Below are 23,074 nucleotides of genomic sequence, written 5' to 3'. Positions count from 1 at the left end.
AATACATGAAATGCAATGCAAGGATGTTTTCACTTTGTAAAGACTCACAAATGACCCTGGGCAAAACCATTTCAAAAAATTTTTTTAGTCCCACAAACTAAAATAGGACCTTATAGTAATTTTTACGGTGCATTCAAAACTGTTCTTTAAATGCCAGCGTCTATTACATCTTCATAAATAAGGCTGCTGACACTGGAAATATGTAATTTACTTCTAAAGTGTACACGTGTGTGACTTTCACCTATAGTAGGCCTCACGGAGATCTCTTGTTTAGTGTTCAGTGGCAGTTTCCATTTTCCTTGTCACAGCTTTTCCAAGTGCAGCTGAGGATAATAAAACACGAAGGGGAAATTCTGCAAACGATTTTGGATTCAACATGGAAAAATACAGAAGAGATACTTTTTTGTATGGGACAAAGTCTTTGACAATGAGTGTTATTGTTAACATCCAAATAATCTAATAATTTTTTGCTTTACTGAAAAAGAGTTGTGTACTAATTGGTTCTAATTAGGGGCAAAATAATTCAAGTAAACTTCCCTAAAATGAATGTCAAATTCTGTTATGTTTTTCCATCAGTACTTCCTTGTAAATTATAAGGACATTAAGAATTTACAGAGCTATGTAGTAAAACCTTAATCTATTTTTACAAGTAAACACCAGCATTAAAAATCACAATAGTCTAGTCGTTTTCAAATTACTTGGACAATGAGTAGGGAAGAAAGCCTCACTGACGATGATTTAACATGTATGAAATATTAAACCGTGAATAAAGATGATAAAAAAGATACCGTTACCAATAACTCTGAGCATTACAACAAAGAAATTACATTATTACCTGTTTCAATGGGTTTTCCAACCCTCATTTTAATACGATTAGCAAACAAATAAAAAAAAAAAAAAAATGGGGATAAAAACAGACGTAGACAAGTACAAAAAAAAAATCTGTCTTTACTTCAGAGTTCAGTACCTTTTTCCCTTCCCCATCTGGTGTGGGACTCTGGGTCCTCCAGGTTCCACCAGGAGGCACCAGAGCAAAGCAAGAGCACAGCACAAATACCAGTACAAAATAAAAAGAAACAGCTGAGAGCAAGAAAAAAATAATAATAATAAAGGCAACTCGGACATTGAATAAAGAAAAATAAGAAAAGAGAGAAGGAAGAATAGTTATTAACACCTTAAACCGCCACAGAAATGTGAAAAATGGGCGCTTTTTTTTTTTTTTCCCGCTCTTTAGTTATTTGGTCTACTTCAAGGTGTCTTGCAGCGCAGAAACCAGAATATAAACATCAACAGATCAGACAGTTACTGCATTGGTTCACATGCACCCCCCTCCCCAGTTTTTTTTTCTTTTGTAAAAAAAAAAAAAAAAAAAAAAAAAAGGACTATTCACATCTGAGATGACATGATGCCACTACTCGCTATGCCAACACCATCCAAAAGCACTGATTTCACAATTCATGTGTACTGCAGAGATAAAAAGAAATGGTTGACTCAAAAGTTTACTGTATAAAAACCAAAACGTCATACTGTATACAACCAAGACACATCAAGTTCAACTCGTCAATTTGTTCGTTGGTTGACTTCGCGGCGTGTTCACAACTGATGGAAGTTCCAGACAAATGTTTCCTCCTAATATTTACATCTTTTTCTCAGCGGTAGAAGATCCTCTCCGTGAGGTGTGGATGAAACCTCAGCACAGGTCTCCTTTGGATTAATCAGCACTGGGTACAAAATGACACGAGAGTCAAAATGTGTGTATGTATGCATGTGTGGGAGCGCAGGAGTTGTAAAAACAACTTAAAACCTGATGTTTGCCCCAACTGACATTTATGTTCAACAATTCACTGGATACTGTGATTTGTATACTGCAAAATAGTGATGTGTTTTTCCGCTTTCATTCACTTGTTTGTAGTTAAAAGGCTAACGATGTGATATAGGGCAGTGCTTGACTGAAGCATTTTGGTAGCAAATTAAGCAGTGAATCAGTTTATGTATGAAACTCTTTTAGATCTTTGGGTACTGACTTTTTTTTTTTTTTTTCCCAATTGAAATTTCTCATTTAGCTAATCTCATTGTCTCGATACACATCTGGGGAATATTTAAACCTTATATATCCCGACTAATGTGAATTTACGAGTGTTGGAAATATTATGACACACATGTGACACACGAGTGCAGCGAGTCGATCACAGTTGGTCAGTGCGGGAGCTTCCGTGCCAGTCAGTCACAAACTGTGTGAGGTAGTGTGTTGGTGTCAGTGCTTTGCTGGTTGGCAGACGAGATATCTGAAGGACCGTGTAGTTAAAACATTCATCATGATTTGACTCCTATAAGAGGGAGGGGGGAGGGGAGGGAAGAAAAATCATTTGCCTAGAGCCACTCAAGGTGCTATACATAAGCATGAAAGTCAATGAGTGTGTTTCTCTGTGTAGTGAACTAGTAAAGGGCTCATCAAGAGAAAGTTGGGCAAATGGCCGACATGACGCGCAGATCATTCAGCTCGATCAGAGTGTCCGTGTCCATACGCGCTAGACCTCGATGCTGGTCTTTCTCGCCAACGCCTCAGCTCTCATTGGCTGCCACCAGCTGGCCTAATCCCTGACGCACAAACACTGCCTGGATGTCCTTGGTCTTGATGCAGAAGTCACAAGCCCAAACAGCAGCACTCTCTCGAGTCAGCAGCCCGTACGCTGGTTCTGTCAGGCCTGTGCAGTCACGGTGGAACCAGCGTTGGCAGGACGCCTCGCAAAGGATGGCGTCCTGGTCGTCGTGCACCTCTGCCATACAGAGGCCGCAAGGGAAGACCATGCCAGGGCCACCAAGTTTTCCAGGGCCAGAGCCGGGCCCGGTTGAGGGGGCAGCAGGACCAGGAGGCAGGGGAGACTGCGTGTTTGGAGTCGAGGTGGAGTTAGAGGGGGGGTTGGGGTTGCTGCCGGGAGTATTGCCTCCGTTGTTGTTGGTCATGTTGTTCTGACCCGAATTGGTGGCAGCATTTGGCATAGGACCACCCGCACCTGGAGTGTTGTTCTGTTGGTTGTAGGGGGTGGAGCCCGGTGCAGAGTTAGGTGGGGTGGATTGTTGCTGCTGCTGCTGAGTAGAGTTGTTAGAGTTAGGGGTGTTTGTGTTACTGGGGGGCTGTAGCTGACTGGGTGGTGGATGTTGGGGTTGGCCTGATCCATTCAGGGGACCAGGAGGAGAGGAGTTGGGGTTAGGCTGTGGTGGTGCTGATGGAGGCTGACCAGGTGTATTGGCATTGGACTGCTGAACGTCAGGGTGGCCAGGGAAGCCTCCCCCAGGCTGTGGTGGGCCAGAGTTAGGAGGAGGACCAGGAGTGGTATTGTTAGGGGGAGGCCCATTGGGATTTAGGTTAAGCTGCTGCTGCTGCTGTTGTTGCTGTTGTTGTTGCTGCTGTTGTTGTTGTTGTTGCTGCTGCTGCTGCTGCTGCTGCTGTTGTTGCTGCTGCTGCTGCTGCTGCTGTTGTTGTTGTTGTTGTTGTTGTTGCTGCTGCTGCTGCTGCTGCTGTTGTTGAGGCCCAGGTGGGGCACCTCCTCCACCAAAGTTCTTTCCATCGTCGTTGCCTGGCCCTGGCGGACTGGGGCCAGGGTAGGGGCCATCCTGTGAGGGAGGGAACTGTCCTTGAGGGGGCATACCTGGCAACCCTCCTACCATGTTGCCACCAGGACCTCCACCCATACCACCCATCATGTTCATCCCAGGACCCATGCCTCCTCCCATGGAAGGCAGGGGCCCTCTTGGGCCTCCACCACCAGGTAATGGAGGGCTGTTGAAAGGGTGTCCACCCTGTCCATGCTGCTGCTGTTGAGGCATACCAAACCGAGGGTGGGGTGGCCCCCCTCCCCCGGGACCTCCCATAGCTCCTGGAGACAACATGGGATTGAATCCTGGCCCAGGATGCATGGGTGGACTGAAATTTGGGGGCATATTGAACTGAGAAGGGCCACCAGGAGGAAACCCACCACCACCACCTCCTCCTCCCCCACTGCCGCCCCCACCTCCACCTCCAAAGCCAGGCATTCCTCCAAAGCCTAGCTGATGGTGGGGTCCAGCGTTAGATGGAGGGCCGAATGGTGGCCTCCGTCCAGGCTGGCCGCTGCCTGGTCCTCCCGGGCCTCCCATGAAGTTCATGGCTCCACCCATTCTGCCTCCACCTCCATACCCACCTCCTCCGCCGGCACCTGGGCTGGGCAGAAATTGAGCTCCACCTGGTCCACCTGTCCCACTAGGTCTGGATGGGGGCCCAAAGTCATCGTCAAAGGGGTTGGAAGCGACCAGATGATCCACCATGGGGGTCGGCGGGGGTGCAAACTCAGTCAGGTGGGAGAACCCTGCTGCCTAAAAAAAAACCCCAAAGGAGAACAAATCACGGGGTGAATATCTATTTCTTTAATTGCTTTAAATGAGATTATATCATTTAAATTCTAATCCAAGCACTTTTTGAGGTGCACTCGTTTACTGGCAACATACTTCTTCTGTGTGGCAAAGTAATCAGATTACTACCTGAGTTGTGGATTTCCTTGCCTTCTTCTTCTCCGGGCTCTTCATCTGTGAAGCTGAAATAGTAAAATAAAGGAGGAAAGGGAGGGGAAAGATCATATAAGTCACAGCAAAAGTAGTCTACATATGTCATGCAATTGGTCCACCACCAATCAGGTGCAGCATCACATTTGGATTGGCCAATACCCCTTAGTGACAGAGTGGAGCAGCTTTAGACCAAGGGCCTCTTTTTTTTTTTTCAAGTCCAACAGTTGAGATGGATTCAATGATGGGACATAGACTGGCATGAGGACAAGATGCTGAACATCCAGGCGTTATCATCGCCGAGGTTATGAAGCCTTGAATTGCGAATGACCCAGGCAGACCAAAATGACCCAGGCAAAGAGGGAGAGAGAGGCCGCAAAACAAGAGGCAGAAAAGGTAAGGTCAAAATGAGGGAAGACAGGAAAAAAAGACGAAGACATGAGAACGAGGAAACGGAATTGAAGGTACATTGATAAGCAAGATAAGACAATGAACCCCCCCCTCCGGCTCGCAGGTCCACTCTGTGAGAAACAAGCCACCACCGGAGACAGTCGTGAAGTTTGCATATGGGGAGGGGGAGGGGGGGGAAAGGAGAGGAGGCGAGAAGGAGGGAGGAGGGAGGGAGGGGGGGGGTATATATTTGCTAACAGCACCAGTGCAGCCCATTTGCAGCGCAGTAATGGATGATTCCGATCTGATTGGGGAGATATGGGTGAAATCAAGTCCTACCTTTGCTTCGCTTTCCTTGTCCCGCCTGTAGTCTCCCCGATTCGGCAGCCATTAGCTAATATGACTGTCGGTGAAGTGGCATATCACCGTTCATATGCAAGGAAAAAAAAAAAAAAAAAAAAAAAAAAAGTTAAAAAAAAAATGACGACGTCTGGAAGGTTTTAAGACGAGTTTGTTTTTTTTAATAGGTGGAAATCTGCCTTCAGGTCATATCAAGTAGCGCTAAAAAATAAAAATAAAAATAAAAAATATATATATAAATCCGTTACCGTCACAGCATCGCCAACACTTACTGTAAAACTACAAGCTCGTGTTATTAACGCCGGCCCGGGGGGGTCTGCAGGTCTGGTGGTGGTTGTTGTTGTTGTTTGTTTTGTTTTGTTTTGTTGGGGGTTTTTTTTGCGCCACGGTTGTTCTGTCACGCCGGGATTTGGTCACCAAACGACCGCCAGGTAGAAACCGAGCAGGTTCATGTCATGTAGCACAAGTTCGTCTTGTTGAGGGGGAAAAGAAACTGGCTGCTTCTGCTACCTGGCTTCACGAGCCAGTGCAAAGCAAGTTATAGAGCACCCCCTCCTCCTCCTCCTCCCCCTCCCACCACCTCCTCCTCCCCACCTCCTCCTCCTCCTCCTCCTCTCTGGAGTGATCACTTACAGATGTGTAGCTTCGACCAGCTATGGCTAACGCGAAGCTAGTCGTGCTAACTCAGCTAGCCACGCTACTCAAATGTGGATAGCTCCGTTAGCTGATAGCTGATTTTTTTTTTTGTAAATCTTCCCGTTACATTCAGGCGTGACAATACGCACTTTTAAAGTTCACTCATCACAGCATTTATGAGGCAAAAAAAACCAAAAAAAAAAACCAAACAGTTTTCGAAAGCTGCTGTTTTTTTTTTTTTTTTTTTACTATGCTAACATTAGCCGGTTAGCTAACGTTAGCATGCCACTGAAGGTAGCTAGCCATCTTTGCAGACTTGTCTTGGAAGCAAACTGTACCCTTTTCTCCGTCGCTCGCTCTGCTGTCCTTTAAATTGAAACTCTCTGGTGCGTCATTTGCCCAGCAAACCAGTCCTCACACGGTGTGTGCTTGTTGATCCCACCACTCAACTATAATTCATTCAAAAACGCAAATTTCGCCATAATTATCACGGCCTTCTGTCGCCAGCCGGACAAAGAGGGATAAGCAGGAGCATCGCGCACCATGGAAGGTTACATCTCGTCGCCAAAACGGGGGGGTGTCGTTATGTATACGGGTGCGTTATTTTTTAAAAACCCACTTTAAGATCCGGTGTTAAAATACTATATGTATTGAATAACGTGTCGAGTTGTCGTGCTGTATTTTTTAAATCTGTCGTCATCGCGATCGGTCAGCTGTATTTCTTTAACTTACATAATTAGGACCCCGCCTACACTGGCGTATATGGAACAGCTCAGAACGGACCATTTCCCAATGAGGCCATGTACAATTAAACCCGCGGTGGGCATCAATTAGACAGCCAATTAAGTACATTATCAAGTGAAATTATGATTAATAGTGAATCAATATGCAACTTTAAAATTATAATATATGTCAGCTTTAATTTAAGTTATCATCTGAAAAAAAAAACTTTTATATGAATGGAAATGCATGCTACCTTTTACAAATGCCTGTGGTGCCAACTATTGAAGCACAAGCGAATTTTATTGACATACCAGCAGTTTAGGTGGCCTACATACACATTTTTGTCCTAAAAATAAAAATTCTACTTGACTTAGTCTCTATAAATATATACTACAAAATAAAATAGAGACTTCATTGATCATGCCTATTAAGACATAAGCTAAAAGTATTGTTCCTGGTAGGTTATTTGAGGACAGATCAATCTCAACTTGAATTCTGAAATCTCAATTTGATTATTTCACCACGGCGTCTCTATTAAAGGCTTAAACACCGCCCACCAGGTCCTACCTCCCCCTTCTAAATTTCAGATACCCCCTCCCCTCTTCACTCCAGGCGCAGTCAGGAGCCTCACTGCGACAGTGGCCGGTTGTAAAAGACAGATAAGCCACTCTGGGAATGGGACCTCAAATCAGAAGCAAGAAAAACTTTGCCTTCTTTCGGATCATCCCACTCCGAAGGCATCTCTTCATCCAAAGGGAATAAACTTTTCCTCATCTGAAAAAAGAACAGGTGGAAGAAAACACAAATGGGATAAAATAGAAGCTTTATTTTTTTATTTTTTTTATTTTTTTTAAATTTTTTAAATTATTATTTTTTTGCCCTTGTCAAATGTACTCTGTTATTTTTTTTATAGCCTACAACGATTTTTTTTTTTATTTTGATTTTTTTAAAGTGGAGGTTTAAGGATAGATCCATTAACTTTATGACATGCTTTATACTGATGTGCAGGGATCCTGTCTACACACAGGCTCTCTCCTAGAATAAAGCAACGGAAGTCTTTTGTTAGAAAGGCTGTGATTTCTAAAGGTGCGTCTCTGGGGGCCTCGTGTATGGCGCTAAAAGGTGTCGGAGCAGGCACAGAGGTTTATTGGTCTCCATCTGAGTTAAAATGGCAAAGTGGTTCAAGGAGTTCCCCATGAATCTGAAGAATGGTACCGATAGGATCCGCTCAGCCTCTGAATCAGGCTCACAACCGAAAGCCAGTAAAGCGGGGCTGGTGGCCAGCATTGGTACCAAAACAACCGCCTCCAAAACGGGCCACCGCAAAAACTCCTCTAGTGACAGCACAGGTGGAGGAGGAGGAGGAGGTGGAGGAGTTGGATCTCTCCTGTCCGGAAGAAACCGAAAGAACTCGGCCGTAGAGCTGAGTAGAAACGGCGTAAGCTCGCCGAAAGATGGGAAAGTTTGGGACACCCTCCTGTCTGGGAAAAGTCGCAAGAACTCCAAAGCGGAGCCGGTGTTTGAGGAGCAGCACAGACCACTGAAGAGCTCCCCATCTGCCAACGCCTACATCAGCCGCCTGATCCGAGTGGACAAACAGGACAAGGGCCCCAACTTCAACAGCGGTACCATCACCAGTCCAGTGGTACCTGAAGCTGAGAAACCGGCCCAGTGCAAAGCAGAAACAGTGAGTCACAACCTCAGCCTTTAAAGATCAGTTTAATTCAGGCCCCACCAGCAATATCCCGATGTTGTAGTTAGAGCTTTTAGAGAGAAGCTTCTTGTAAGTTCTTTCCCAATAAAATTAAATTTCATAAACAGATATTGCTTCTGATATCTGAGGCATGAAAATTAGCCTACTTCATTTGCCCATTTTATAATTATTTCTCTCAGCTATAAAATCAACTTAGTTTGCTGTCTTCACATTTGAGTATCGACATTAATTTTCAAATCAGAAGGTTTTTGTATTGATGTTGTAAAAAGTATTTACAATTACAAGAGACTTTTATTGTGTTAGGTGAAAAATAGGGATATTTTTGTTAAAAGGGCCATTAGATATAACTAACTATTGGCTAATTTAGATGGAGTAGTTCATTTCCTTGTGGAGACTGATGGAAAGTAACTAAATATATTTACTCTTTAAGTATAGTTTTTAGGCCTAATTTAGTTAAATAATTAGCAAAATTATAGAATTTCATCAACAATATATTATATTGTTGCTCTTACTAGTCACTTTTCAGGTTAATATTTAATTAAATCCTCTGGTGGGTCTAAAAAATAATACTTACGATAAAACAACATAAAAAAGTTACAATTAGCTCCAATGTGGCTAACTACTATGTTAACTTACTACTAATGTATTAATGCATCAATGATCAACAGTAATATGAAATATCTAATAGGTGCTTTTACTTTTGATTCTTAAAGTAACTCCATTTTCTTTGCTAATACTTTACTTATTTTTGTTGCAGTGAAAACACTGTAATATATTATTTCTACACTCTATTATTGCAGTCATTACTTAAGTAAAAGCTGCTGATACTTATTCCACCTTGCACTACTGAATGATTTCTAAATATCTAACTGTTGATCAGAAATCATGTCAAACAAATCAAATGTAGTCAGGCATCTTTCTCTCTAATTCTCACAGCAGTGAAACAAACTCTTATCCAACAAAAATAACATGAAGAGTCATCAGGTTCGTTGACAGTGAAGTAGCCAGGATCTAATCCAGGCTCTGAAAAATGATATTATTGTTTCGTTTTCTCCTTCCCCTTTGTCTCTGCTGCCCATTGTGTCCACTCCTCCCAGTCTGTCTTTTCTATCCGTCTTTCTGTTCCTCTTCACCCCTCGCCTTTACGCCCATCGTCCCTGCCCTGAATACAAAGCTGTGGTCAGACATGAGGCCTTCACCTTCCTCTCGCCCTGCATGCAATCTGGCTCAGTGTTCTCCCTCTCTCAGCCCCTCCCTCTGGCTCATCCCTCTCTTTCACTACATTCAGCCCCCCTGGTGATGGCTATCATGTTGTAAAAAAGCAACGTGTTATCTGACACTCAGGCGCTAACCCAAGTCCCCTCCAGGTCGGCTTTGAAAAAAAAAAGAAAGTAGAAATTAGAAGAGAAGTGAGGGAGGCGATAGTGGAGAGATGGTGAGAAAAAAAGACAGATAAAAGAGAGGAAGAATAAAATGGAAGTTTTATATTTCAGAGAGGGAGTAATTCCCCTGTCCAGTCTCAGATTCAAGTTTGCAGCAGCAACCAGGTTGGAACGCTTTTGTCTCCCAGTTAATGAATAATGTGTTGTCCTTTCCGTGCACGATTTTAACAAGGCAAAATTTGTCTAAAGCCTGTGTTTCAGTCTAGAATTTAAGCCTAAACTCTAAACTAAATATCCCAACAACATCTATTGTGCTCAGTTATGATTTACAGGCTGAGTTATAGACTTTAGACAAACACCAACTACCAACGCTGCATTTATTTGGCATAGGATTTTTTTTTTGATTTGATTTTATACACTTTATTAATCCCCGAGGGGAAATTTCTTCACTACAGCAGGGGGGCTCTCAGGGGGGAGATGCTGCAGCAGGCTGCCACTAGCGCGGCGCCAGGTAACCTGACCTGAGGTGCATGTTTTTGGGAACCCAACTAGAAGTGATTAAAGGGAGACAACCTTTACGACCTAGTATTGTCTCTTGTTGAGTGGCTTGTAAAGTAAACAAGAAATGATACGTCACTGAAAACATGACGGGATAGTCGGGCATGACTGAGTTGTAGAATAGAGGTTAAATGAATGTGAGGAGACAATAGACATTACAATGAAGTGTAATGTAAGATGAGAGGTCAAGTAGGTGAAGCCTTCCTGTTGTTTACTGCAGTTAATTTATACTTTGTTTGCCTGATGTACTACAGCCTCATTTGAAACCAAACAATTCATCAAAAAGGAAGAAATGCCAAACTTTTGTTGTTTTCAGCTTCAAATGTGAAGATCTGCTGCCCTTTGTTCACATGTTATAGTAACCTGAATATGTTTGGGTTTGGTTGTTCCAACAAACAAGATGCCACTTTGGGCTATGGCAAAATATAATGGGCATTTCTCAATTATTTTGACATTTTGTAGATGGAATGAATAAAGAAATTTGCAGATTTATGAATCATTAAATTCATTCTTAGTTGAAGCCCTATTTGGATGATATTTAGCACGATAAACGACGTTTAATGTTTGAGCATGTTGTTTTCTTCATTTTTCTTTTTCTTTTTTAGTAGGTTTAGTCATTACTACTTGCAATGGCGGAAGCTGCACAGTTCAACCATTTATACTTTTAGGCATTTATTCCAACCTATCCACTAACTAGATTCCACGCAGTCTCATTGCAGCAAGTGTACTGATGTTACAGCTGAGTCAGGTGTGTCCTGTGAAGTCAGCTTGTTGTAGTTTACTGGTTATTATTGGTTAGAAATATATTGAAGACCGGCTTCACATAAACGTTCCTATATTTGGGGAATAAATATTGATTTCTCTGTATTTGTGGATCCAGGTGATCATTCTTGAGGATTACGCAGATCCTTTTGATGCTCAGAAGACCAGAGAGCAAAGGGAGGCAGAGAGGGTCGGGGAGAACGATGGTTACATGGAGCCTTATGATGCACAGCAGATGATTACAGGTAAGACCTTCACCTGAATACGACAATTTGCATGAGTGAACACCTGTGACATTTGACGTAATATATATGACAGCGTTTGACCTCACAGCCCTCGTGTGAATGAATTCCCACTTTCAGTCCCTCCAGGTAGAGCGGTGAGAACATGCACTCACTCCCGTAGTGCTCTCTGTACCCCATGGGGTTGCTACGGCAACTGTGTTGCATTTGGACAATGGGTGCAGTTTCCTGTCCATGCTTCCTCTTTCCTGTCTCTGTTTCCTGGTACTATTCTCTAAAAAGGAAGTTCTGTGCCCCCCCCCCACCACCACACACATCTCGGACGCAGCTCTATGTAAACCCCTATATGGACCTGTCCGACCATTAATCAAACGTCCCAGCCTCGAGGAAGACTGGTGGCCAGTCGTCCAATCACATGCTGTCCTGACCTTTCATTCCATCAGTCCATTGTTTCAACTGAAAGGGTTACACAATAGCCTGCTGTGAATGTGAACATGTTTTATTGCAGTGCTGTTCAGTGAGTGCCTATGCTACTTCCAGGCCTCCTCGGAAAAGTCTACAGAGGATGTGATGATGTGGCTGAGTCAATTTATGAGGCTTAAATCACACTGAGGAAGTAAGCAGGGGTCTGATGTCACTGTGAGTCAGTAAGCAAGGCCATGAGAGCAGGTCAGAATCATTATTAACACCCTGTGTAACAGCTGACATCACTTACCAGACTCAAACTCTGTTTCAGAGGCATAATATGTCCATTAATACCATAGTTTTTTTTTTTTTTTTTTTTTTTTTTAATGATTTCATGTTTAATAATGATTTTTAGTTTAAACTGATTGTATTCATAGTTTGACCATAATTCATTACAATAGTCCGGTCGTCACGCTTCTCTGTTAATTCCTGCTCTTTGTGGACAGTTTAGTTAGTAGATGATGCCCTAAACAACAGCCACAGTCATAAAATACATGGCACTTGTTGTGTGAAATGGCACCTCTGCTATTTCTCCTTGAAAGTTTCTGTTTTATTTGACAAAAGTGTATTGACTTTTCATGGTGTGAGCAGAAGTCCACTTCGGGCGTAAAATAGTGCAGAAAATCCCGAAATTATGTAATTAATTCAGACTTTCAGCCATACACTATAGTAAAATAGAATATTAGAGGCTAAGAAACTATTAAAGATTAATGACTGAAGCTCATGCAAACCAATAACAAGTTGCATTGTGTAATGATGTTCTTCCTGTTCTGTCCTCTGATCACCATTCAAACAAAAGTAAATACTAAAAAGCACATTAGAACTGTAGATATCAGCAAATAAAAGGACAAAGCTGTATGTTTGCAGGGATAGTACACATTTTAAAAGCCTGATGTGCTAAAATCTATACCATAACCATGTACGATTTACATTTTTCTTGCACTGCAGGCAGATTTCTTTTACACCTTTAGCCCTCATTTAATCAGTAAAGACATGGCGAGAGGTACCAGCAGCATCAGAGGTGGCAGCAGGGAGTTGTATCACTGGAAATAGACTAGTGAGTGTAAATCAAATAGCCGGTGAAATGACTCATTCAGTGCTTCACTCTCAGACTGCAGGCTTACTTGTGGCTCCTACAGTTTCCAAAAGTACAATGGGAGGCAGAGCCTTCAGCTTTCAGGCCCGTCTCCCGTGAAACTATCTCCCAGTTTGGATTTTGGAGGCAAAGGCACGCCCTGAACTTCTAAGATTAGGCAAACAACTTTCCTTTTTGATAGGAATTACAGTAAGGGCTGGCTCGGATAACCCTGAACCATCCACTAGGTATGCTCTCTTTCTGCAACGCATGTTGTTTTAACATTTCCTTAACACTGATATTTTAGTGTGGTGGTCTAATATTTCCATTTACTGTAGCTGTAAGGTTGAGTGGGACGATCTTCCATGGGTATTTTGCACTGTAAATAAAAATGGATTAATTGATTGATAATTTCATCATCACAGACCATTAGTTCTGGTCTCTTTCACATAAGGCACCTTGAATAGAGGGTTAGAAGTTGTCATTAACAGCTTTCTAAATCATTTCGCTCGTGTCCACACACCAGGTGATACATCGCTCCAGTCTTCCTCCCCAGGTGGAGCTTCTTATTCCTCAGCAGAGATTTTAATCTTTTCTCCCTCATTTTCTTCCCGCCAGAGATCAGACGTCGGGGATCTAAGGATCTGCTGAAGGTGTGTGTGGTGATGGAGGGGAGCGAGGTGACCGTAGGTGAAGGTCAGCCTGCTTCCTTACAGATCTATGATGTACCGTATGATGGTAGTGGCGACAGCGACAAGACGGCAGTCGCGCGGCCTGAGCTGGACCCTCGTCCCTCTGCAGAGTACGAGCTGCCCTGGGAGTGGAAGAAGGAGCATATTGTCAAAACTCTGTCAGGTACAGTTGAGATTAAAACACTAAATGATGTCAGAGAACAAGGTGAAAACTAACCCTGGGAAACCTTAAAAATGAAAGTCAGGAAATTTCTGCTTCTCTGCACACTTCTATTTATTCTTTATCATTTATCCTTATTATTTCTTTATTTACTGGTTAAAGTTGCTGGACTAGTAACCAGCGTTTATGTAATACAGTAGCAACCTTGCCTCTACTGTGCCTTGGATCAATATGAAATATATTTGTTAAAAAAACAAAACAATCGGGCCTACCATCACATTTATATTTTATAAGATGCACAGACCAACAGCATACTGAATAACATTGTGCATGAAACATCAAAGTGCTGTGTTCTTATTCTATATTTACCATCCAGTTCAAACTCATGCAGAGAGTCACTTGTATATTTACATAAATCCTTATCTTCTGTTGCTGCTCGTCTTCCTGCAGCACAGTTTGACAGCCCTGATCGCCCTGCCAAAGATGAGACGCCTCACCCTACGCTCACCAGACAGCCCCAACATCCAGCTGCCCAGCAGCAGCAGCAGCAGCAGCAACAGCAGCAACAGCAGCAGCAGCAACAACAACAACAACAACAACAACAGCAGCAGCAACAACAACAACACCACCAACAACAACAACAACAGCAGCAGCATCTGAGGCAGAAAAGCTGGACCCAGAAGATCCTGAGATCCTCTCCTCCCACCAGCAGCAGCCCTGAAACCGAGGCCTGCTGCGTGGACCCCTCCCTGCCCCTAGAAAAACAGAGGTGAGGTGGTTCTGGTGTTCTTGATGTACCAGAATAGTGACTATAGACCTCTGTTAATCCAAATCATCGACTAAATCTCTGACAAATATAGAATGAGAAAGAAGACAAATATCGTGATTTTACCTCAAAGTGGGAATTTTCCTGTAGACCCATAAAACTCAGGCATTTGATACTGTAATGCTCAAAGTATTTCTAAAGGAATTCAAATGTCAGAATCTGTGTGCATCTGTTTCTTATTCCAGCAATAAATCTAACTCCAGAAGTTTATTAAATCTCAGTGTTACGTAAGAGTAATGCTCATTTCCAGGTGTGGGGGGAAGGTGAGTGCACAAAATGAGCTTCTACACTAACTTGATCAATCACAGATGAAATGTAATCCCCCCCTCCTTCCCACCCTCTCCTCTCAGCTGGTACCACGGCTGCGTGACTCGCCAGGGGGCAGAGTTTCAGCTGCAGTCCTGCAGAGAGGCCAGCTTCCTGGTCAGGAACATCGAGTCGGACAACAGCAAGTACTCCATCGCCCTCAAGTGAGTGAAATCTGAAACTGCACACGCAGTCTCAAGGGCTGTGGTGTTGGATAATTAGAGCCCCAGCACCGAGCACCGAGCTGGGATGTAACGTTGGACCATGTCCTGGATGTACACTGGACCCGATCTGTTCGTAGCGTGTTTGCGTTACTTTTCGTTACTTTTCGTTTCTTTGCGTTCCTCGTACCAATGTTTTGTTACTTTGTTCCTACGTTACTTTAAGTAAGTACTTTAAGTAGTAGTAGATGTTTTCTCAGCAAACAGATCAAATCAGATAGAAAACAGTTTGTCCTCCATTTTACAAGGGATTAGTGTGTCACAGAAATATATTTACCCAACTGCAACATTAATGAAACAATAAAGGGGGCAAATCAGGTACAAACGTTTTTTCAAATTAAGAGCACAGGATGTAAAAGAACACAGGAAGTCAGTTAAAATCCTTCCTGTAATGCTGCAGATAGATTTTCAGGTGGATTATGGGTCATCGACGAGTCAGCACCAGAAGTCACAGTTCAAAAACTAAGGTGTATAAAACCAGGAGTGTGATGAGCTCTCAGTGTATAAATGTAAAATGTGATATTTAGCTTTAAAATACACCTGCACAGGTAACACAAGGAAACGTCGGAGCTTCATTTTTTAAATTTAAACGCAGAAACTTCTGAGCGCGATCGTCACGGCACTTTTTGTTACTTGTTACTTTTTATTTTTGCGTTACTCATTACTTTTCGTTACTAGTTACTTTTCGTTACTTTATAAGAGCCCCGCCCTGAAGACCCCTGTGTGGTAATATTCGCTCATAGTCATAGAGAATAGGGCCTGTTGGCCACCGGGAATGACACTTTTCATACTTTCACATTCTACGTCGAGCTGGTTGATCCCATGAACGTAAAGTCGGCTCACAATAACCTAAACATGTAGTTGATGATACATTGAGACATTCGTTCGACTTTGTCAATGGGCGTCGCCGTGACGATGCGGCAAAGTTGGATGTTACTTTACTTTAAAGGATAAAGATGTTAATACTTCATATATTTTTCCTATCATCATGAAATATTTTTAGAAGACCAAAACCAATAATAAATGTATACTAATAACAACCCGTGTATCCAGAGCCTTAGAAAAGCTTATTCCTCTGTAACACAGAGCTCTGTTGTTCAAGACAATTAAAAACACACCACTACCCACACTGTTTCACAAAACTAACATGTTCTTTTAATATGATAAATATAGTGTTTATTTTTAGTTAATCCTACCCTTCTGTCCTGTTTCTGAAAAAACTGACAAGTACCCAGCCGCTTTGGGAAATTACTTGGATTTTTTATCAAATTGAAACTATATTTGTGAGTATATAAATATAAACATATTATCTCATTTTAATGATAATTTTTGGTTGCCATTATAAACTGTAATATTGTTTATATATTTAAACTGTATATATGATGCTACAGGACTGCTGCTATACACTATTTCATTGCAGTTTGTTTACTATGAAAACAAAGAATCTTATGACTAATTTGAAAGATGTAGGTCTTTATTGCTATTTAATGGGCTCGGGGCTCACAGTTAAGTTAAGTTTGGGAAGTCAAATAATATTGAACGTCAAATTTACTCATTGATGGTCTTTTTGTGTCATTTGTAAAGACCAAAAGAATAATTTATGTCACTCAGTTTTGTTTAGTGAGAAAACTTGGTTAATTCTTCTCTCCTTTCTTCTTTTCTGTGTTACTCAGGACGAGTCAGGGATGCGTTCATATCATTGTTGCCCAGACAAAAGAAAATGGCTACACCCTGGACCAGAGCAGCTGCGTGTTCCCCAGCATCCCAGAGGTGGTGCACCACTACTGCACCCAGCGTCTGCCTTTCAACGGTGCAGAGCACATGACCCTGCTGCACCCGGTGCCTCGCATCCACTGACTACACCATAACTCAGCTTAGATATACAAAACAAACACACCTTTGGGCATGCATGAAAAAAAAAAAAAAATCAGTAACACCATCACCTCCGATCAGTGAAATGTTCAATCAGTGTGTACTTCTCCTGCTATTCTATTTACAGCGACACTTTATTATTTATCTGTGTTGTTTTTATCTTTTTTTTATTAGGTCATCAACATGTTTTCTGACTCACTCTGGGTGCCTTCTGCTTTTTCTTTATTTGACTTTGATGTGCAGCTGATGCAAAACATCCAGGCTGCAGTTTTGCATGTGAACAAGCACCTCAGATGACGGGACACTTTTACTGATTAAATGTGACATGGAGTTGGATTGGAACAGGACTCACACACAGATGTGATATTTTAATTATCTACTGTGCCTTTATTAAAACCTATACATTATATTTTTGTGACTGAGTGAAGCAGAAAGTCCTTTCCATATGGAGACGACACTTTAGTTTGTGCCTCTCTTTCTCCCTCTGGTGGACGTGCTGGTACACTGCACCTACTTACCAACAGACTTTTTTTTTTTTACTTAAATTAATAATTGATAAAAAAAAAAACCATGCACATAATCATATCATTCTGCTTATAAAGATAAGAACAAAGACCAGCTATTTCATCTGTAATTTATGCTCTTATTCATGTTAGTTTTCTGTGACAGCTGTCCCTTGAGGATTTCCTCACTTTTACTGTGAATGAGGGATTTGTTTCCACCGTGTTATCTGCACTGTGAAGCGCGAATGATTCACCCTGATGCAATGTGCTCGGAGGAGCGATGGCATTACAATAGTAAGAGCTTTTATTGACAAGAACTAAGACTATCTTGTTATCTCTAGTTTCCAGCTGAATGAGGCTGTTTATTCTTGGGAGCATCTGCAAAACAACCTGAAAATCCTTGTGATTTGTGGTAAGAAAATATGATAAGATGTATGTCTTGTGTCAACACTCTTTAGGACTTTAAGTAGAATAATTTTCAGGAATATAAAGTAATGACATAAAACACTGTGTAGATATTTCAATAAAATTGCTGTCATAGTAATGCTGTTTTCCCTCAGGCTGTAATGCCCCCCCTGGTGCTAAGAGGCAGAAGACTTATTTGAGAAGTGGTGACTACATTATATTCACTGAAGTCTTATGTTTCTTTACGTATTCTAAATGTAACTAATCAAACTTTAGCTTGGTGTGTTTACTCAAAATTTAGCGATATGCTGGAAATCATTTTGGCAAACTTTGATCAGCAGCTGATGTTAACCTTTAGACTCACAGTCGAGTATAGTCTTATGAAGGTTAAATCTTGTTTTATGTTATACATTTTGAGTGTCTGCCATTTTCATATCTCTTCAAAGAGATTTAAGGGAAGCCACTTTCTGTCCGAGCATTCAAGCAGAGGTAATCTGAGGAGACACACCTGCTATAAACATTTTTTTATTGGTGTCTTTTGAAATGCGGAGACCTATTTTTCAAACATTGTAAAACAGATCACAATAAAAGGTCCTGAATCTCAATGCTGGAGATCCCCTGTGAGCCTCTCTTTGATCCCAATAAATCAGCAACATAAACGGCAAAATATGAGAGTAATTTGTGCTCTGAGAGCGAATGATCAAAGCATCAAAGTGTCTCCTCATCCCTGAGGAAGCAGCCTCTTCACAGAGGCTGGAATGACTGAATGAGGGCGTTTTTGAGCTTAATGAATCTTTAACTGAAAGAGATTGATTGTGGTTTCAGCAGTTTGGTAATTTGTCTGAAAGTTTAGCGCTCTGTTTTGCTTAAAAAGGGATAGAATATTATTCCAGGTTTGAGTGAACAGGTGAGGGGGAAAGGTCTAGTGGGGAGATTAGGTTTAGTCGAGGATCATGTTGAGGACAAACTGCTTGCGTAGCTGCAATGAGCACCCCAGCTTCTGCTGTGTGTAGATCTGAGGTAAATGCAGCACTAAAACCCGACAAAGAGTAAGAGTAGTATCATTACACCCATGTCAAGGACGTTTAATGTGAAGGAAAAAAAAGAAGAAGCAATTGACACCATCCCTCTCTCCTTCCCTCCTTTTCTTACGTATCGTTCATCCCTCTCCTTTACCTCCCTCACCCTGTTCGTGTTATCCGAGGCTGATATCTGTCTATCATCCGTTTCTCCTTGACTCTCGGGGAGGACACCAACCCTGTTTGCTTCTATTCGATGCCAAGAGTTTGGGCATTAATTTATGAAGGCTCGGGACCCGCAGGTTAGATTTCCTTACTCTAAAACTATAGATAACTTTCAGTCTTCAATATGAGCAAAATATACTGAAAGTACCAAAAGTAAAAGTAATCTGCAGAAAAATGATCCCTTCAAGTGCTCTTATCCCTGTGAGCAACATTTCACTGCTGTAGCAAGTTGAGGTAGAACTAGTTTTAACTTCTTCACTGTTCAGTAATTTAGCCCACGCAATGATTGAAACCTATTGGTGGTTTACCTCTGGTTGGAAGATAAATATGGGGAGTTGTGAGATAATTAATGGGGTGAAAAGAATGGAAAAAAAAGGAAAAATACACTACACTTCATTTTTTTTTACTTTTTTTTTTTTTTTTTAAACTTTTGTCTTCTCTAGCATTAACTGTTTTATTTTGAAGAGTTATTTCGATTAACCCATCAAAGAAGCTTAGTGGGGAAATGTCTCCTTGGTGGACATGCTGCCAGTTCATAGACATCTGAAAGTGGCCCCAACTTCACGCTGGGAACTTAATCAGTGTGTTATATTTGTAAAGATTATCCAATGTTTTTTTAAATATTAAATCTTAATCTTAAAGGTAGGGATTTAAAAACATAAAATTGCATAAAAGTTGAGTAAAAGTACCCCAAAACTTCAAAGCCTGTTCTGTGTGAATGTGGAGTGCCAGGGTTTTGTACTTCACATGTCTCCTGACTGCTTTCTGGCAGTGTGCTGCACCCATAAGGTCTCCCTGCGGTCTTCTATCAAGATGGATTTCATGAACCTGAGGAAAGCAAGCCTTCTCAAATTCTAGCCAAGAGAGAGCGAGCGACACCTGGAAAGGAATTAATCATCAGACGCTATAGACCTGGAGCCACCTATGCCACTGTATACTTAAATGAATAATTTCATTTTGTTCTTACGTATATGCCATCCTATTCTCATGCAATTGTTGCCCACTCTCCGTCTTGCATGACAGCTTGACGTGATCGCTGACTGATTCTGTCTGAGGGACATGGTAGTTTGACATCTGGGTGTCGCTTGACCTGCTGTGTTGGTAACCGAAGTGTTCCTGCCGTCCTTATCAGATGCTTCAGGCTCGATGCCAGTGACATGGCCCGGCTTAGTGTTGCTCATCTCCTTTCCTCACGCAGGCAGCGGCAGCCATGTGTGATCCATCAGCACAGACTGCTGTGTTTTAGTTTGAATGACCTCACCTGGTAAGGTCAGGCGTGGCTTTAGATACTGTTTGCAGGATGTCGTCCAGTCATTGTTTGTCCCTGTGTGGTTGCAAAGGCCACAGATAATTAAGTAACTGCTGTGGAACATAACTCTTGGAGGATGTCAGTCTTACCCTGATTCACAGCTGCTACTCCTCAGCCTATAATTCACTGGACAGACACCTGCCATCTCTCTTTTACTAGGCTGTATACAGCATCACAGAATCAGAGCAAGGACTTTTGATAGTATTTGAATTTGTATTTAAAGTCCTTTTATTTAAGTAGTAAATTGAATGCAGAATTTTTACTTGTAATTTACTATATTTAAACTTTTACTTAAGTAAAGGATCTGAGTACTTTTTCCAGTGTCTGACTGTCCATCATATGTGGGGCAGATTATGAGGTGCAGATTAGTTGTATTTGGTCTCATTACTTTTGACAATGTTCCTCTTTTGATATTAAATAATTCCCTTATTATGCATCTGCACCAGGGACATCATTGGCCAGAGGCATTATGTTTTCAGGTTGTCCACTTAATGCTCATGAACGCAACATCAGAACACCTTCAGGAACTATTTAAAAGGATTTACTGCGAGCTAAACACTCTACAAAATCACGACTGTTTGCTGTCCTGGCTCCTAGATGGTGGAATGAGCTCCCCAACGACATCAGGACAGTGGAAATTTAGTAGCGCTTAAAATGGCACTTACTGATAGCACTTTGTAGTTTGGCTTTCTTGAAGAAATTGTATTTTCTTGACTCTTGTTGTTCTGGGTTTTGTACCCTCATGGTTGAAATGCACTTATTGTAAGTCGCTTTGGATAAAAGCCTCAGCTAAATGAAATGTAAAGTAATGTGATTTAAAAATGAACTAAATCGAATCTTGGGAGTCAAAGGTCACGCTGACCTCACAAAACACATTTGTAGCCCTTTTAATAAGGCATTCGCTAATTGTGACAAAATTACACACACATGTCTAATAGGATAAAATGATGAAGTGATGACATTTTATATCCAAAAGGTCAACGGTCAACTTTACTGTGACTTCATAATGTTCTGCAAAAACCCTTCTCTGCCCATTATTCAACACCATAACTGAGGAACAGAAGGGGAGACTGTGACCACATTTCACATTTGGTCAGATACTGAGTTAGGGACACGAATCTTGGGTGTCCACCTGTGATGATTGTTAAATCCTCTGTGCATGCAAGTTTTAGACTTCGTAGCTTTGTTGCAGGAACATGTATATATGTAGCATTGTCTCCTGTCAACCAGCTTTATTGGCCAAGCATGTGAACACATTAAGGATTCCTTCACAGTCTTAACTACATGTATGATATGAGTCTGGACAGACATGGATGTAAACTTAACTTGACTGGTCAGTGGAGGCAAACAACCACAAGGCAGTAATTGTAATTCACATATAGGCACCTGTTAGGAAACAAATGATCTGACCTTGCATTAAAACTTATTACAAATGTTGCTTATTGGCATTGAATCTCCTGTTTTGTTCAGAATATTTTGTCAAACTCTTTTTTTCCCACACAAAAGCAAGTGATTTATTGGTCCTCTGGAATGACGAAGCAGGTAACTAAGGCTGTCAACAGTTGTAACAGGATGTTTGTTTCCCTTCAGGCCAAAACAGGGTTAATATTTGCAGAGACTGTTTTAAAATGGTTACCTGTCTGTGGGCTGTACACGCCAAGCTCAAATATTCAAACCTACCAATCAGAGAACACCTTTGGAGGCGGAGGGCCGAGGCATGAAAGCAGATTGCGTAAAAACCACGCCCACAGACCTGGAATCAGTTTCGTAATATTGCTGAAGGTAAGAAGAGGTGGTGGTTAACAGTCTGTCTTTAAGCACAGAAGAAAAGGAATCCCTCTGGTTGAAAGGAGACGATCTGTGATTCATCTGCTTCACATTTTTTCCTCTGTAACATTTTAAAACTGACAAGCAGCTATAAAAGCCAATGAGGGGGAAGAGGACGTGTTGATTTACTGGTTTGTGTGTGTGCGTGTGTGTGCATTTGTGCGTGTGCATGGGACACTGAGTGTGCTCACAGTCACAGCAACTTGAGCATTCCTCTGTGATTATACCACCGCTTTCGAAGTCACATACTTAACTGATGTACTTCATAAATTGGATCCACTCCCTGCCTTTGCTGTCCTTTTCTTCATTCACACACGCACAAGCACAGACACACACACGCTCATTATATTCCCTCACACCCACTCTCTTTCTTCCTCTTTTCTCTCTGTCTTCCTTTTTTGAAGAAGTTTTCTATGCAGATCCAAGTCAAACATCTGGGTCAGCTTATATCTAGTGGAACAAGACTTGCAGGATATTGTTGGCAGGATGTGTGAGCTGGAGCAGTTTACTCTGTGGGAATCCCCAAAACACACACACACACACACACACACACACACACACACACACACACACACACACACACACACACACACACACACACACACACACACACACACACACACACACACACACACACACACACAAACAGGTACACACAGGGTTACATGGTTGCCTACACACCAACACACACTCTCAGTTTGCTGACACTGTTCCTCTTTTCCCCATTCAACTGCATTTCCAGGTGTAGCGATTCATGCCAGACATGTCGACGAATACTCATGCAGCATGAGGATTTGTATTTTGTATTCTAAGTCTGTAATTTTATTTTTGAGAGTGTAAAACAAAATATACCACAATTAACA

The 23,074-nt window shown here is 41.9% G+C and overlaps 2 protein-coding genes across 4 annotated transcripts; one reads left to right on the top strand and one right to left on the bottom strand.

Moving 5' to 3' along the window:
• Nucleotides 1-828: 828 nt before the first annotated feature.
• pygo2 (pygopus homolog 2 (Drosophila)) lies at nucleotides 829-6,461 on the bottom strand. Of its 3 annotated transcripts, none has more exons than XM_069693574.1 (4): nucleotides 6,264-6,461; nucleotides 5,269-5,332; nucleotides 4,519-4,571; nucleotides 829-4,353 (listed from the first exon to the last, which is right to left on the bottom strand). In XM_069693574.1, the coding sequence occupies exons 2-4, from the start codon at nucleotides 5,318-5,320 to the stop codon at nucleotides 2,563-2,565; spliced, it is 1,896 nt and encodes a 631-aa protein (XP_069549675.1). In that variant the 5' UTR covers nucleotides 5,321-5,332; nucleotides 6,264-6,461; the 3' UTR covers nucleotides 829-2,562. The 3 variants fall into 3 exon arrangements, with proteins under 3 accessions (XP_069549675.1, XP_069549667.1, XP_069549684.1); XM_069693566.1 differs by lacking the exon at nucleotides 6,264-6,461 and adding an exon at nucleotides 5,562-5,848; XM_069693583.1 differs by lacking the exon at nucleotides 5,269-5,332.
• A 1,193-nt stretch (nucleotides 6,462-7,654) lies between these two features.
• Nucleotides 7,655-18,445, top strand: LOC138618043 (SH2 domain-containing adapter protein E-like). The gene is made up of 6 exons (XM_069693509.1): nucleotides 7,655-8,335; nucleotides 11,183-11,309; nucleotides 13,465-13,701; nucleotides 14,149-14,467; nucleotides 14,875-14,994; nucleotides 16,725-18,445. The coding sequence occupies exons 1-6, from the start codon at nucleotides 7,817-7,819 to the stop codon at nucleotides 16,906-16,908; spliced, it is 1,506 nt and encodes a 501-aa protein (XP_069549610.1). The 5' UTR covers nucleotides 7,655-7,816; the 3' UTR covers nucleotides 16,909-18,445.
• The last annotated feature ends 4,629 nt before the right edge of the window (nucleotides 18,446-23,074 follow it).

This window comes from Brachyistius frenatus, unplaced genomic scaffold, assembly GCF_029030835.1.
Source record: "Brachyistius frenatus isolate BFR_SWC_R1_liver_20210118 unplaced genomic scaffold, ASM2903083v1 Contig_2, whole genome shotgun sequence".
NCBI classification, from domain to species: Eukaryota; Metazoa; Chordata; class Actinopteri; family Embiotocidae; genus Brachyistius; species Brachyistius frenatus.
Note: the sequence above shows the minus strand (reverse complement) of the source record. Positions and strands in the feature narration are given on the sequence as shown.